Source organism: Cricetulus griseus, chromosome 3 (genome assembly GCF_003668045.3).
Source record: "Cricetulus griseus strain 17A/GY chromosome 3, alternate assembly CriGri-PICRH-1.0, whole genome shotgun sequence".
Classification (NCBI taxonomy): domain Eukaryota; kingdom Metazoa; phylum Chordata; class Mammalia; order Rodentia; family Cricetidae; genus Cricetulus; species Cricetulus griseus.
This window is the reverse complement of record NC_048596.1, coordinates 273,542,406-273,556,821: the sequence shown is the minus strand read 5'-3', so window position 1 is coordinate 273,556,821 and position 14,416 is coordinate 273,542,406. Positions and strand designations below refer to the sequence as shown.

Here is a 14,416-nt window from a genome sequence, read left to right as displayed (position 1 = left end):
CAAGGAGTAGGACCAGCTCAAGACAGACAAGTATGTTGTAGGCAGCAAAGCCAGAAGAGGGAGTCTCTAGTCCCTTGACATTAGACATGGAGATACAGGATTTGGAGTTTGCTCTCCTGTGTTTCCCAAGCACTTCCTTGCTTGTTCCATTTCCTGCCTTTTGGAATGACAATGTATATTTTGTGCCACTGCAGAGAGAAGTGTGTCATGTGTGCTTTGACTTTATAGAGGGTTACAGTTAAAAGACTACCTTGAATCTCCTAGCAGTCTAAGTCTAAACAGTGCTGAAGCTGGACTGAATGTATTCTGCATTACTATATGGCCTTGAGATTCTGGGGCCAGGGAGTGTAGTGTGGCAGTTTGAATGAGATTGGCCAGTTAGTAGGACTGTTTGGGAGGAATGACCAGGTGTGGCATTGTTGAAGAAGGTGTCTCACTGGTGGTGGTCTTATGATTTCAAAAGTCCCCTTCCATCCTCAGTGTGCACTCTCTGCTTCCTGCTTGTGGCTTTAGATGAGAGATCTCAGCTGTTGCTCCAGTACCATGCTCCTTGTCATGACGGTGATGGCTCTTACCCTCTGGAACTGTATGCCGTAAATAAACCCTTCCTTCTTTTATTTCATTGGTTTTTCGGGACAGGGTTTCTCTGCATAAGAGCAGTTGCTGTCCTGGAACTTCCTCTGCCTCCCAAAAGGTGTGTGCCACCATGCCCTAAACTCTTTCTTCTAAGCTGTCCTTGGTCATGGTCTTTTATCACAGCAATAGAACAGTGACTAAGATGTGTTGTTGACACAGTGTCTATCGGACAGCAAGGGCCTGGAGCATCTTAGTTTGCCATCTTACTGATGTCTCTATTATTGTCACAATGCCTTGGCACTCCACTCCATTCCGGAATTACTCTTCTCTTGGTTTTCTTGCCACTGTCACTTTAGAATTTCTCTTTAATATTCTTTTGGATTCCATCTTGTGTTCCTGGGATCCCTTACTTCCTTTTTTTATTGCCACCCCAATTTCCTGAGAAACAGAGTATGAGACATGCTTTCAAGTTTCTGCATATCTGGAAATATATTTAATGTGTATGAATATTTTGCCTGCATGTATGTGTGTACCTCATATGTTCCTGTTGCCCACAGAGGGCAGAAGAGGGAGCCAGATCCCTTGGAACTGTAGTTACAGACGGATATGCACTACCATGTGGGTGATGAGAATTGAACCTGGGTCTTCTACAAGACCAGCAGGTGCTCTAACCACTGAGCAATCCTCCCAGCCCACATCTTTATTTCATCCTCATTCCTAACTCATAGTTTGTCCGAGTATAGAATTTTAAGTAAAAAGTCACTTGTTTGACTACTTTAGGGAAAGCAGCTAGAGTAACTCCAGCAGTTGAGTTGGAGGTCATTAAAGACAGAATGTGGAAAATATTTTTCTGGATTACTAACTTTGCAGCATCTGCTTTTGTTTATTACAGATGGCCATTTCTTTAGACTTTTCACCTATTGTATTCCAGAATGTAGGAGTTAACAGCTCCACATGATTTTCAGCTGACACTCATCCCCCGTGCTGGACTCACCCATCCCTCTCAGCGTATAAACTGCCTTTCCAAGTGGAGGACACGTCTGATGCTTTAATGTGAAGACCTCCTTCCCTGGCTATGACCCCTTCCCATGTGCTCTTGCTCATGCTCTCTGCCCAGCCTCACGACTCATCTTTAGCTCACGCTGTCTCTGCCAGCCTCACTACTCGTCACTCCCATGTTTTCCTTGCACTCTTGCATTTTGGTTCACATGCGTCGTCCTTCCCTTTACTTTCATAGCTATGGAGCATAACTGCATTTTAATATTTATTTATTTGCAGTACTAGGGATTGAATTCAGCATCTCATGCATGGTAGGTAAGTGCCCCACTACTGAACTGTATCACTCACCCTTTTACTAATACTTTTAGCCTGACCTCAAGGACAGAAGACATGAATATACTAATATTTAAGTTGGGAGATGGCATTTTTTTTTTTAAAGTCATTGTTTTGTTTTTTTGCTTTTGTTTTTTTTGAGACAGGGCTTCTCTGTATTGTTTTGGAGTCTGTCCTGGAACTCTGTAGACCAGGCTGGCCTTGAACTCACAGAGATCCACCTGCCTTTGCCTCCTGAGTGCTGGGATTAAAGGCGTGCGCCACCACCGCCTGGCTTTTTAAAGTCTATTTTTGGCAAGGTAGGACTGTCAGCAGGAAATAATGGTGTGGTGGGTAAAGGTGCTTGCTGACAAGCCTGACAACATGAATGAGTTCCATCCCCAAACACACAGGGTGGACACACAGGGAGAACCAACTCCTGCAAGTTGTTTTCTGACTTTTACACATAACATGGTGCTTTCAAAAATACACAACCATACTCACACCCACACACAAATAGATGTAATTTAAAAATTCCTCTGCAAAGGATCTATCTTCATAATTTATGTTACCTCTTCCTCCATGACGTAGGTAAGCAGTTTCCAGTCCCATTCCACTGTCTTGGCATTGGCTGGATGCAGCCTGAAAGTCAAGTGACATCAGTCAGAATTCTGGAGAATTTAGTGGCAGACGGGATAGGGTCTGTAAGACGACAGGAGACAAAGCATCTTCTGACCCTGAGCACTCTGACCTGCCCTCCAGTACCACACCATGTCAGTCTCTGGCCACCATAGCTATTGAGCTTTACCTACCAGGACTGCATGAAGCATGTGATTTCTTGATTTAATTATAATATCCTATCATTCAGTTCACTGTGATTATCTCAAAAATGGACTCATGTCACGTTAAGCCAATTATATAATTGGACTCAGTTTCAGAATTGTTGTGTAATTATGGAAGTTGATTTTCTAACAGAGTACCATTAAAATCTGAAGCTGAGGACTACAGTGTAGAGCCCCAAAGCCAGAACCAAGGCAGAGTTGAAAGTTGGGTTCCTGTAGCCACTTATGAAAACAGTATCAAGTAACATCTTATTCCCAGGTTTCTAGTGAAAATAAATCACTAAATTCTTTTACCAGCAATTGAAGCCAGTTTTGATTGGGTTTCCTGTCACTTTCAATAGACATCATTAAGAAACCCCCAGGTCAGCTTAGTAAAGGTTAGACAAGGAAAGCTGTGCCCTGCATCTACATTCCCTACAAGACTCGTCACCCAGCAGTAATGACTCCTACTGTTGAATTTTCATGAGAAGCATGTAGGCCTCCTTGAGGACATCCACAGTCTCAGAGCCACTGAGCAGGATTTTCTGGATGATGTGAGCCACAATTTCTCTGGGTGGGTAATGTTGGGGTGAGACAAAGTCCATTAAAAACTGCACAGTCCCCAAAGGAAAGTTTTCTTCAATAGTGTTTGTCACCATTCTTAGTCTTCGATGAGGGATGGGTTCTAATTTCTGACCCTTGCTCTGTAGAGACAAAGAGATAGATAGACATCAGGATGGGTTCTGCACTTCCTAAAAGCAAGAGGTTCAGCAATAGGTTGGAAACAGCAAAAATTTCTGTGCATTCGAAATATTTTATTAAAGAGAGAAAAGAAAGCTCTACTTTAGTGATGGTGTTCACCTTTAATCCCAGAACTCAGGAGGCAGAGACAGGTGGATCTCTGTGGGTTCGAGGCCAGCCTGGTCTACAGAGTGAGTTCCAGGATAGTCATGGCTACACAGAGAAACCCTGCTGTGAAAAACAAACAACAGAAAAGTAACAGAAAGGCAAATACCAAAGAGCCAAGAACAGCAGAGAGGGGCTTTGAGTTCCTGATCTTTCTGCCTCCACCTTCTAGATGCTAGGATTATAGGGCAGTGACATTAGTAGACATTTTTAGAGATAAGAAGACTTGAGTTGGGCTGCAGAGATGGCTCAGTAGTTAAGAGCAGTGGCTGCTCTTTCAGAGGTCCTGAGTTCAGTTCCCAACAACCACATGGAGGCTCACAACCATCAATAGTGGGATCTGATGCCCTCTTCTGGCATGAAGTTGTACATGCAGATGGAGCACTCCTATACATTGAAAAAAAAAAAAAAAGACTAGTACTCTGTGTTGCTAGAAGAATGAATACCATTTCTTTCCCCTCCTTTTCACACAATCTTTCTCTTTTCTTTTTGAGAGGGTATCACACAGCCCAGGTTGATAGGGAATTTACTGTGTTTGCAGCAGACAATCGCCTTGAACTTCTGATCCTTCTGCCTCCAGCTCCCAAGCACTAGCATTACAGGCATGTACCACCATGCATGGTTTTTAAGTGTTACAGTCTATAAACAACAAAACCAATAACAAATACATGTTAAAAAAATACCAATCACTAAAAAATTAAATGGTTATATATAAAAGGCAGTTGGAAAGGGACTACATAGAGTTATTTATAATAAATGTTGTCTGATAGCACTATAGGCGACTTTAAATACATTAAAATATTTTTTAGAAAGCACTTTTTACAAAGACTTATTTTCATTTTTACTTCATGTGTGCATAGGTGGGCCTGTGCATGTGAGGACAGTGCTGGAGGTCCAGGAGGTTCTGCCCACCCTCAGAACCAAGCCTTGTTCCTCGGGAAAAGCAGTGGACAAGCACTGAGCTGCCTCCCAGCCCTGCCTTTTTGACTTTTAAAAATTACAGTTTGCTTATTTATTGACTTTATTTATTTGGTTTTTTTTTGACTTTATTTATTTGTATGTGTCTGTTTATGAGCACAGTGTATACACCACAGTGCAAATGTGAGGATCTGAGGACAACTTGTATGAGTCCGTTCTCTACTTCCAGCATGTGGGTTCAGTCTACAGAATACAAGTTGCCAGACTTGGCAGCAAGTGCCTTTGCCTACTGAGCCATTTGCCAGCCTGCCTACCTTATGACTTTTTCTTGTTGTTTTGAGACAGGGTTTCTCTGTAGACCAGACTGTCCTCGAACTCAGAGATCTGCCTGCCTCTGCCTCCTGAGTGCTGGAATTAAAAGTGTGCACTACCGCAAAGTAATCTAAACATATCTTTTTAAGGTTGAGGGTGCGGTTTTGGATTAACAAAAACACTTCATGCTATAAGAGTGTCACAACATTTTTATCCACATATATCTAATTTAGTTCTCATAGGTCAATGAAGACAAATGGGAAATAGTATCCACATTAAAGTGTTTAAATTGAATTTCTATACCCAGATTCTAAGGAATGATGTGAGGTGCTAAAATGACAAGAGTCTCCTTTCCCTCTGTGATATGGGAACTGTATGGATATCAAGAGAAGGATAAAGAATTTAATGAACACATCATCTCATCCATCGGCCCTCTGAGGCGTGTTCTAACCCTGCTTTACAGACAGGGAGGCTAAGGCTACAAAGGAAAGTGACATACATGTGCAGTGCATATGTGTGCTGAGATCTGAACACAGACCTAACTTCACCTTCAAGTAGGGGAGAGAAAAAAAATTCATTTCTATTTGGCCCATTGTCTAATGCATGAACTCTTGTCATAGTGACTTTACCCAGGGCCTACGGGAAGGAGACATAACCCCCAAAGGGATTGAGTATGTTAGCTTACCTCCCGTGTGTCTTTATCAGGTATTAATGTCTGGAAGAAAAGATGATGTACTGGAGGTCGTAAGAAGTATTTCAGTCTATGCAGGCAAGGTCTGTTGTATACCCCAACTTGTGGTATTTGTCCTTGTATCTGGGCAGGCCCAGGGTTGGCAAGCTGTGGCAATGATCTCTCTTTTCTGGCTAAGCTGTCCGTGGCAGAGAGCCAAGGAACTTTTTCTAAGGAAAATTCAGACTGTGGGTTGGTAGAGCAATTCGGAGAGGATGGAGCAGAAATATCCATAGGAGTGTCATGATTCTGCACTTCATCTGGAGAAGTCTTTGGCTTGTCTCTTGCTAAGTTCAACAACCTTAGTGATGAGTGCGACACATCTGGTAAGTGCGGTGTATCTCCAACTGACTGTGGTACACCTCCTGGTGACTGTAACACACCTCCTGGTGACTGCATCACCTCTCCTGGTGACTGTAACATACCTCCCGGTGATTCTATCACCTCTCCTGATGACTGTGGCACACTTCCTGGTGATTGCATCACATCCCCTGATGACTGTGACACACTTCCTGGTGATTGCATCATATCTACTGATGACTGTGACACAGTTGATAGCTTCATCACACCTCCCGATGACGGTGTCACACCTCCCGATGACGGCGTCACACCTCCCGATGACGGCGTCACACCTCCCGATGACCGCATCACACCTCCCGATGACGGTGTCACACCTCCCGATGACTGCATCACACCTCCCGATGACGGTGTCACACCTCCCGATGACTGCGTCACACCTCCCGATGACGGTGTCACACCTCCCGATGATGGTGTCACACCTCCCGATGACGGTGTCACACCTCCCGATGACGGCGTCACACCTCCCGATGACAGAGTCACACCTCCCGATGACAGAGTCACACCTCCCGATGACCGCATCACACCTCCCGATGACGGCGTCACACCTCCCAATGACTGCATCACACCTCCTGATGACTGTGTCACACCTCCTGATGTCTGCGTCACACCTCTTGATGACAGAGTCACACCTCCTGATGACCACATCACACCTCCTGATGACTGTGTCACACCTCCTGATGACCGCGTCACACCTCCTGATGACTGTGTCACACCTCCCGATGACTGTGTCACACCTCCCGATGAAAGAGTCACACCTCCCGATGACTGTGTCACACCTCCTGATGACTGTGTCACATCTCCAGATGACTGTGTCACACCTCCCGATGACAGAATCACACCTCCCGATGACTGTGTCACACCTCCTGATGACTGAGCTACACCTGATGACTGTGTCACACCTCCTGATGACTGCATCACACCTCCTGATGACTGCGTCACACCTCCTGATGACTGTATCAGACCTTCTGATGACTGCGTCACACCTCCTGATGACTGTGTCACACCTCCTGATGACTGTGTCAGACCTCCCGATGACTGTGTCAGACCTCCCGATGACTGTGTTAGACCTCCCGATGACTGTGTTAGACCTCCCGATGACTGTGTTAGACCTCCCGATGACTGTGTCAGACCTCCTGATGACTGTGTCAGACCTCCTGATGACTGTGTTAGACCTCCTGATGACTGTGTTAGACCTCCTGATGACTGTGTTAGACCTCCTGATGACTGTGTTAGACCTCCCGATGACCACATCACACCTCCCGATGACTGTGTCACACCTCCTGATGACTGAGCTACACCTGATGACTGTGTTAGACCTCCTGACGACTGAGCTATACCTGATGACTGTGTCACACCTCCTGACAACTGAGCTACACCTGATGACCGTATCACACCTCCTGGTACCTGCATCACTTCTGGTGACTGTGTCACATATCCTGGTACCTGCATCACTTCTGGTGACTGTGGCACATCTCCCAGTAGTGGTGGCATTTCTTGCAGTGACTGCAGCACATCCTGTAGTGACAGCGGCATGTCTTGCAGGGACCATGGTATGTCTTGCAGTTGTGGCACATCCTGTGGATATGACAGGTTTTGAGGTTGGCCTGGAACATCTTGAGGTAGGCCCAGAGTATCTTGGGGTGGGTATAATGGGTGTTGAGGATGCCATGATATGTTCTGACGTGTGCTTGGCATATTCTGCTGAGGGCATGGCACATTTTGAGGAGGGCATGGCACTTCTTGAGGTGGATGAGGCAAGGCTTGGAGTTGGCACTGCACAGTTTGTGACGGACATGAGGAAGCTTGCGGGGGACATGACAAGGCTTGCGGCGGACATGAGGAAGCTCGTGGTGGACATGGCGAAGCTCTTAGTGGGCATGATAAGGCTTGCAGTGGGCATAGCAAGCCTTGAGGTTGGCAAGGCATGTCTTGCTGTGGGCATGGTAAAGAGGACCTCTGATTGCTGCTGCTACTGTTATTGCTTGTTGAGGAGAAGGAGCTAACATCTGAAGAGAGCTGTAGGCTTGTCAAGAAGCTGAGGTCACCTTTGTATGTGATCGAGCTACAGTTTGGCTCTGGTGGATAAACAGAGTCCTGGTTGATAGATGGAGGGGGTCGAGAACCTTCAAACATGTTTTCCTCCAACAAATCCAAATCTACAGGATCATTGTTGACGATTCTCGGTGCTGCAGACTGAGAGCCTATGTCTCCAGGTGTTTCCATCACCTCTTTGCCTGAAAGACTGGTACATGTCTGAAGATTGGGTGGCTCCTTCTGGGAGGAAGCTACAGGTTCTAAAGTCAAGTCAAGAGTGGCAATAGGTCTGTTTTCTTCCTCATTTCTTGTCAGATCAATCACACAGAGTCCATTACGATCTTTTGCCCTTGTTCTGGTCTCTCTAGTTAGGTCAATGAAGTCCTGTTAAAGATTGTGAGAAGAGTGAGAGAAGGGCACAATAACTTTATTTGAGAAGACTGAGGCTTTAGCTTTCAACAATGAACATCACTTCATTTCATTGATATTTCTGTATATGCAGTGCTAGTGATTGAACTCAGGGCCTTGTGCATGCTGGGTAAATATTCTACCTCTGAGCCAATTCTCAAGCTTCCTATATAGCTTCTATAAGTATTAGTTTTATTATTTTATTTTATTTTTGGTATTTTGAGACAGGGTTTCTCTGTATTGTTTTGGAGCCTGTCCTGGAACTCGCTCTGTAGACCAGGCTGGCCTTAAGCTCACAGAGATCCACCTGCCTCTGCCTCCTGAGTGCTGGGATTAAAGGTGTGCGCCACCACTGCCCAGCTAGTTTTATTTTCCTCATGTAACATTTTGCTAATGTGTTGTGGGATATTATTTTAACTAGATAAAGCTGTGTTAAAATGTTTGTTTATGCTGCAGAATATTGCTTTAACTGTGTAAAGGTGTGTTACATTTGTTTGTGCTGCATGTTTAATTAGGTAAAGGTGTGTTTCATTTGTTTTACCTTGTCTGCATAAGGCACCTGATTGGTCTAATAAAAAGCTGAACAGACAATAGCTAGGCAGGAGAGGGATAGGCGGGCCTGGCGGGCAGAGAGAATGACTAGGAGGAGAAATGGAGGCTCCAGAGAGAAGGAGAACAAGGGGGAAAGAGAAGGACAGGCCCAGGCAGCAGACAGCCAGATATGAGACCTCAGGGAAGGAAGGTAAAATATACAGAAAGCCCCGAGGCATAAGGTAGATAAAGAGAAATGAATTAAAATAAGAGCTAAGGTAAGGCTGAGCATTCATAACTAAGAAGTCTCTGTGTCATGATTTAGGAGTTGGTTAGTGGCCCAAAAACAAAGTCTAGTATACTAATGTCAAAGCTGTCAACTTCTTCTGTACATTCATAAATTATCCAAATAACTCCAGATGTATGTGAGAATGCGGTTTTTTTCCTGATCCAAGAAAGACAGGTAAATACTAGAGAATATTCTATTCTTCACAAACAAAAAGCACCCTTTGCTTGAAAAGCAAATTTCCAGGATAATTTGCAATAGAAGCTAAGCAAGATGGTAAGTTAATATGAGGACCTAAGGTACTAAGAACACACTGAGTGTCACTGGACCCAGGAGTCCCAAAGATTCCTAGTCTCACCAGAGAAGGCTCTCAAGGATGGACATGTAAACAGAAGTAGACTTGGAGGAGGGAAGATAAAAAGTACACTTCTAAAAGGGAGAGAAAAGTAGGCAACTTAGCTGGATAATTGAGTTTTTAAGGGCTAAAGAAAAATCTCCCATTAATCCTACCCATATGTAAGTGTAAATTTTTCTGGAAATTTCAAGGACATTGACAATCAGAGGAGAGGTCTGACTAAACACAAAATGTTCAGAGCCAAAGACAGCACCTGTGTGAAAGCTCAGCTATAATGGAACGCTAAAGAAGGTGACCTTGGGTCTCTGAGTCTCCTTAGAGCACAGTTGAGAGCATTGGCTACTTTTCCAGGAGATTGTGTTAGACTCCCAGCATCCACAGGGTGATTTACAATCATCTGTAGCTCCAGTTCCAGGGGATTGGATATCCTTTTCTGGTCTCCATGAACATAAGACATAAAGCTGATACAAAGACACAGGCAAACATCCATACATATAAAATAAAATAAAAAATATTTACATCCCATGTTCTTGTCTCCCCAATTACTCACGTAATTTTTCTATGATTTCTTAAATTTTCACAATGACACTGCAGGATGATAGTATTGCCATCTCCATTATATACATGCAAAAATTAGTTTTGAGGGGCCAGGGTACTTACCTAAGGATTAAATGGCTAAATAACAGGGGCAGAGATTCAAATTCAACTTTTTGCCTTTGCTGTTGAGGGCCTAGGGATGCATAACTTTTTCCAATATGTAATCAGCTTTATGTCTTTTTTCCTTATAAATGATTTATTTATTTTCATTTTATGTGCATTGGTGTTTTGTCTGCATATCTGTCTGTGTGAGGGTCTCAAGTACCTTGGAACTAGAGTTAAGGATAGTTGTGAGCTGCCATGTGGGTGCTGGGAATTGAACCTGGGTCTTGTGGAAGAGCAGCCAATGCTCTTAACCACTGGACCTTCTCTCCAGCTCCCTGTCTTTGTTTGAGGCAGGAACTTTGTAGCTCTGGCTGGCCTGGAACTCACTATGTAGACCAGTCTGGCCTTGAACTGACAGACATCCACTTGCTTCAGCCTCCGGAGTGCTAGGCCTAAAGGCATGCAACACTACACCTAGCCTGTAATCAGCTTTAAAAGAGATTGTTTCTAAAACAATAAAAGCAGTGGTCTGAGTTTTAACTAATGAAAACCCACTAATCTTCATTCCCATTCCTCAGCAGGTTGATCAAACAAACTGTAAAGCTTGATGATGCCAGCCCAAGGTATTGTCACCACCTGTTGTGCCAGGAGCTTGGAATAACACTGTTGGTCTCCAAGTGTCTTCTCACCTGGTTGGTTATCAATATACTATTGCCACCATACAATTGATGACTTTTAAATGTTATTATTTTAGTTAGCATACAAAGTGTTTCACTATGTTGCTTTTCTACAAATGTTTTCCTCTTGGTGGTCATGAAATGTTTTCTTCATCTCCCCTACTCCTTGTTGGCACCTTCTTTCCCTCTGCTTTCATGCCATTTCTTAATAGACGTGAAAGTCACCACAGTCAACAGGTTCAAAGACATGGGGCTCTGAGTGGGTCAAGTGCAAATCTGGTGAGTACCTTGTCCTAGAACAGGAATTGTTTGGCAAATCAAAACCCTCTGTTTCTAGGAAAGAATCATACTGCATTGGTGCCTTTGATGAAACTCAACAGCCAGCTGAATATATGAAGCTGAAAGTCTACTCCAAAGGTCTGAATTTAACTCACCTCCCATAGCCAATTGCTAGAATGCAACAACATCAGGTTGAGGGAATAGCTCAGTGTTAGAGTACGTCTTTAGCTTGCAAAAGACCTTGGACTCAATCCCCAGCAACAGATGCACACATACACACACATAAACACAAATACATACACATCACATGTCACTCCCATTTTCAACCATCATGATATGAACTTCAGGATTAAAGTTAAATGCCTTAGTAAGATTCATAAAGGTTCTTCATAAGCCTGGTACTTACTTCTAGTCTGTCTATTCCTTATCACAGGATATATCCTCCCCAATGTGCTAAATTTCTCAAGAATCTTTTATGTTTGCTTCTGCTCTTTCACCTGCAGTGACTATGGTCACTTTATTGATTTTCTAACTATTTCCTTTGAATTCCTCTTGTTTTTCTAGTTATACATCTTTTAATTCTATTTTCAGTGGCTGACCTGGGGATTACAGTCTAGAAATTCAGTATGTTCTAGTGTATGCTTAGAAAAAAATTGCATTATTTAGGGTAAAAATATAGGCACCTTAAGAGATATTGTTTACTTTGTTCCTTACCCACATTTTTATGGTGAATATTTATAAATAACTTTATACTAATTTAAATATATATACATGCAAATTCCTCAATTTATTACTCTGTAAGGGGTCCAGAGGTCTTTGTGCTCATAGACATGCAGTAGGGGAATCTGGAATATTAAGTACACAAGGCTGTTCTTTCAAGAGACTAGAGATGAAACCTGTTTTCTACCCAGAAGGCTGAAGTGGATGTGCTTTCTGGCCTGATGACCTTTGCACTATCTTTGTAGCCCAGGGCTCCCTGGCACTGAACTCTCAAGAGCCTCCTCATAAACTTGTTTTCTCAGTTAGTCTATAGCATCTATCTTTACAGAAGGTGTCACATGTGCTTCGCAGAGTTTCGATGTAGTCACGTCTGATCTGTATTTAGTTTACTTTGTTCCCCAAAGAAACTTTAGATATGCTTTGTTGTACACATGGGGTTGAGCGAGCCATCACAAAAACAGTTTTCACCAGACTGTGCTGTGCTTACATGAACCTTGGGCCAGAATCCCAGTTTGAATCAGCACTGGCTACTGAGTCGAGTTACCCTGACTCTGTCTTCCCACACGTTGTCACTCTGCTGCCCGAGAAGGTGGCAGAGATCACCACATTCCTCTACTTCTATTGGTTTCTGTTACTGTTTTTTTCAGACAGGTTCTAAAGCCAAAACTAGCCTCAAATTTGTGATAATTCTGTCTCAATCCTCCTGTAAGAAGTAGTTATTACTACACTTTTCAAGCAAGTTATTGTTAAAGAAACTATCTCTATTACTTATTTATTTATTGTTTTTCGAGACAGGGTTTTCTCTGTGTAGCTTTGGAGCCTGTCCTGAAATTCACTCTGTAGACCGGGCTGGCCTCAAACTCAGAGATCCACCTGCCTCCCGAGTGCTGGGATTAAAAGCACATGCCACCAACGCCTGGCCTCTAGATCCTATTTCTTAAAGTGTTAGTTTTTAAGCTTATATTTAGAATTTCAGATGCTCTTCATTTCTTTGTGAAAATATGTATTTCCACTTGATGTCATTTGTTTTCAGCCTAAATATCTTGCAATGCAGGAGTTCTAGTGAAAAGTTTATATTTAAAAATGGTTTTAGTTTGCTCTTATTCTTGGAGGTAATTCTGTAGACACAGAATTCATTTTTAATTAATTTTTTAAATTAAAAACAATCTTATTTTACATACCAATCCCATTTCCCTCTCCCTCCTATTCTCCCATTCCCCCCACCATCTCCCCTTCCCACCCTCTGACCACTCACCAGGGAGGGCGAGGCCTCCCATGGGGATCATCAAAGTTTGTCACATCTTTTGGGGCAGGACCTAGGCCCTCCCCGTGAATCTAGGCTGAGAGAGTGTCCCTCCATAGGGAATGGGCTCCCAAAGCCCATTTGAGCACTAGGGATAAATACTGGTTCCACTGCCAGCAGCCCCATCGCCTGCTCAAGTCCTTCAACTGACACCCACTTTCAGGGGGCCTGGTTTGGTCTTATGCAGGTTCCCCAGCTGTCAATCGACACAGAATTCTTTTTTGTTTGTTTGTTTGTTTTTTTGAGACAGGGTTTCTCTGTATTGCTTTGGAAGTTGTCCTGGAACTTGCTCTGTGGACCAGGCTGGCCTCAAAATCACAGAGATCCCCCTGCCTCAGCCTCCCAAGTGCTGGGATTAAAGGCGTGCACCACCAATGCCCGGCCTCAACACAGAATTCTTAACTGAAAAGTTTCTTCCTTCCATTATTTGACCATGTCAACCTGAGTCTTTTGGCCTCCATAATTACAAAATGTTAGCTGTTAACTGTACAGTTGTTTTAAATGTGTAACACACACGTTTTCTCTGTGTAGATAAAAAAGGAGTTTTGTTTGTTTATTCTTCCATGTGTCTTATTTTTTGGGGTCTGTACATTAATTCTCCCACAATCAGATATGATAAATTTCATCAATTGTTTTTTTTAAAAAACATTTCTCTCATCTATTCCTGTTCTTTTACTGCTTTATGATTATTGTTATTATTATTTTGGTTTTTCAAGACAGGGTTTCTTTGTGTAGCAGTCCTTGGCTGTCCTGGAACTGGCTCTGTAGACCAGGCTGGCCCCTAACTCCCTAAGATCCGCCGGCCTCTGCATGTGTCACCACCTGGCTGTCCCTGCTCTTTAAGACTCCATGGCACACATATTACCCAACATAATAACTATGTGCTTACGAATTTATTTAATCTCCCTGCCCATTCTGTTTTGAACTTGGTGATTTCTATTGATTTGTCCTGAACTTCCATGTTTGCGCTCTGTTACTGTCTTCCAATTTTCTGATGAGCTCACCTAGTATATTTTTAAAAACACTCAGTTATGACAGCTCTTCACCGATCCCTCCCCCCCTCCAAATCCAGCCTCTCCCCCACCAGTTTACAACAGACAACCTGCTTCAGCTTCCCACCCACCACACCCCCATCTCCAGGGGATCACAGACCTTCCCCTCCTAACCGGCCTCCCACCACTCACTGCATTACTCTAGCCCCCAACTCCAAAGGTTTCGGAAGATATCAGCAGATGGAAAGATTGTCA

General features: G+C 43.5%; 1 protein-coding gene across 5 annotated transcripts in view; it reads right to left on the bottom strand.

Annotated features, from left to right (window-relative positions):
• Nucleotides 1–14,416, bottom strand: part of Simc1 (SUMO interacting motifs containing 1) — a 34,332-nt gene that overhangs the window by 16,787 nt on the left and 3,129 nt on the right. For 3 of the 5 annotated variants that reach the window (XM_027409866.2, XM_027409868.2, XM_027409870.2), the window contains exons 2-4: nt 5,530–8,352; nt 3,180–3,412; nt 2,460–2,529 (exon numbers count right to left, since the gene is read on the bottom strand). In XM_027409866.2, coding sequence (XP_027265667.1) covers nt 2,460–2,529; nt 3,180–3,412; nt 5,530–8,352 — 3,126 coding nt within the window. Of the gene's footprint in view, nt 1–2,459; nt 2,530–3,179; nt 3,413–5,529; nt 8,353–14,416 lie in introns of those variants that run through there. The other 2 variants (XM_027409867.2, XM_027409871.2) reach the window with 2 other exon arrangements.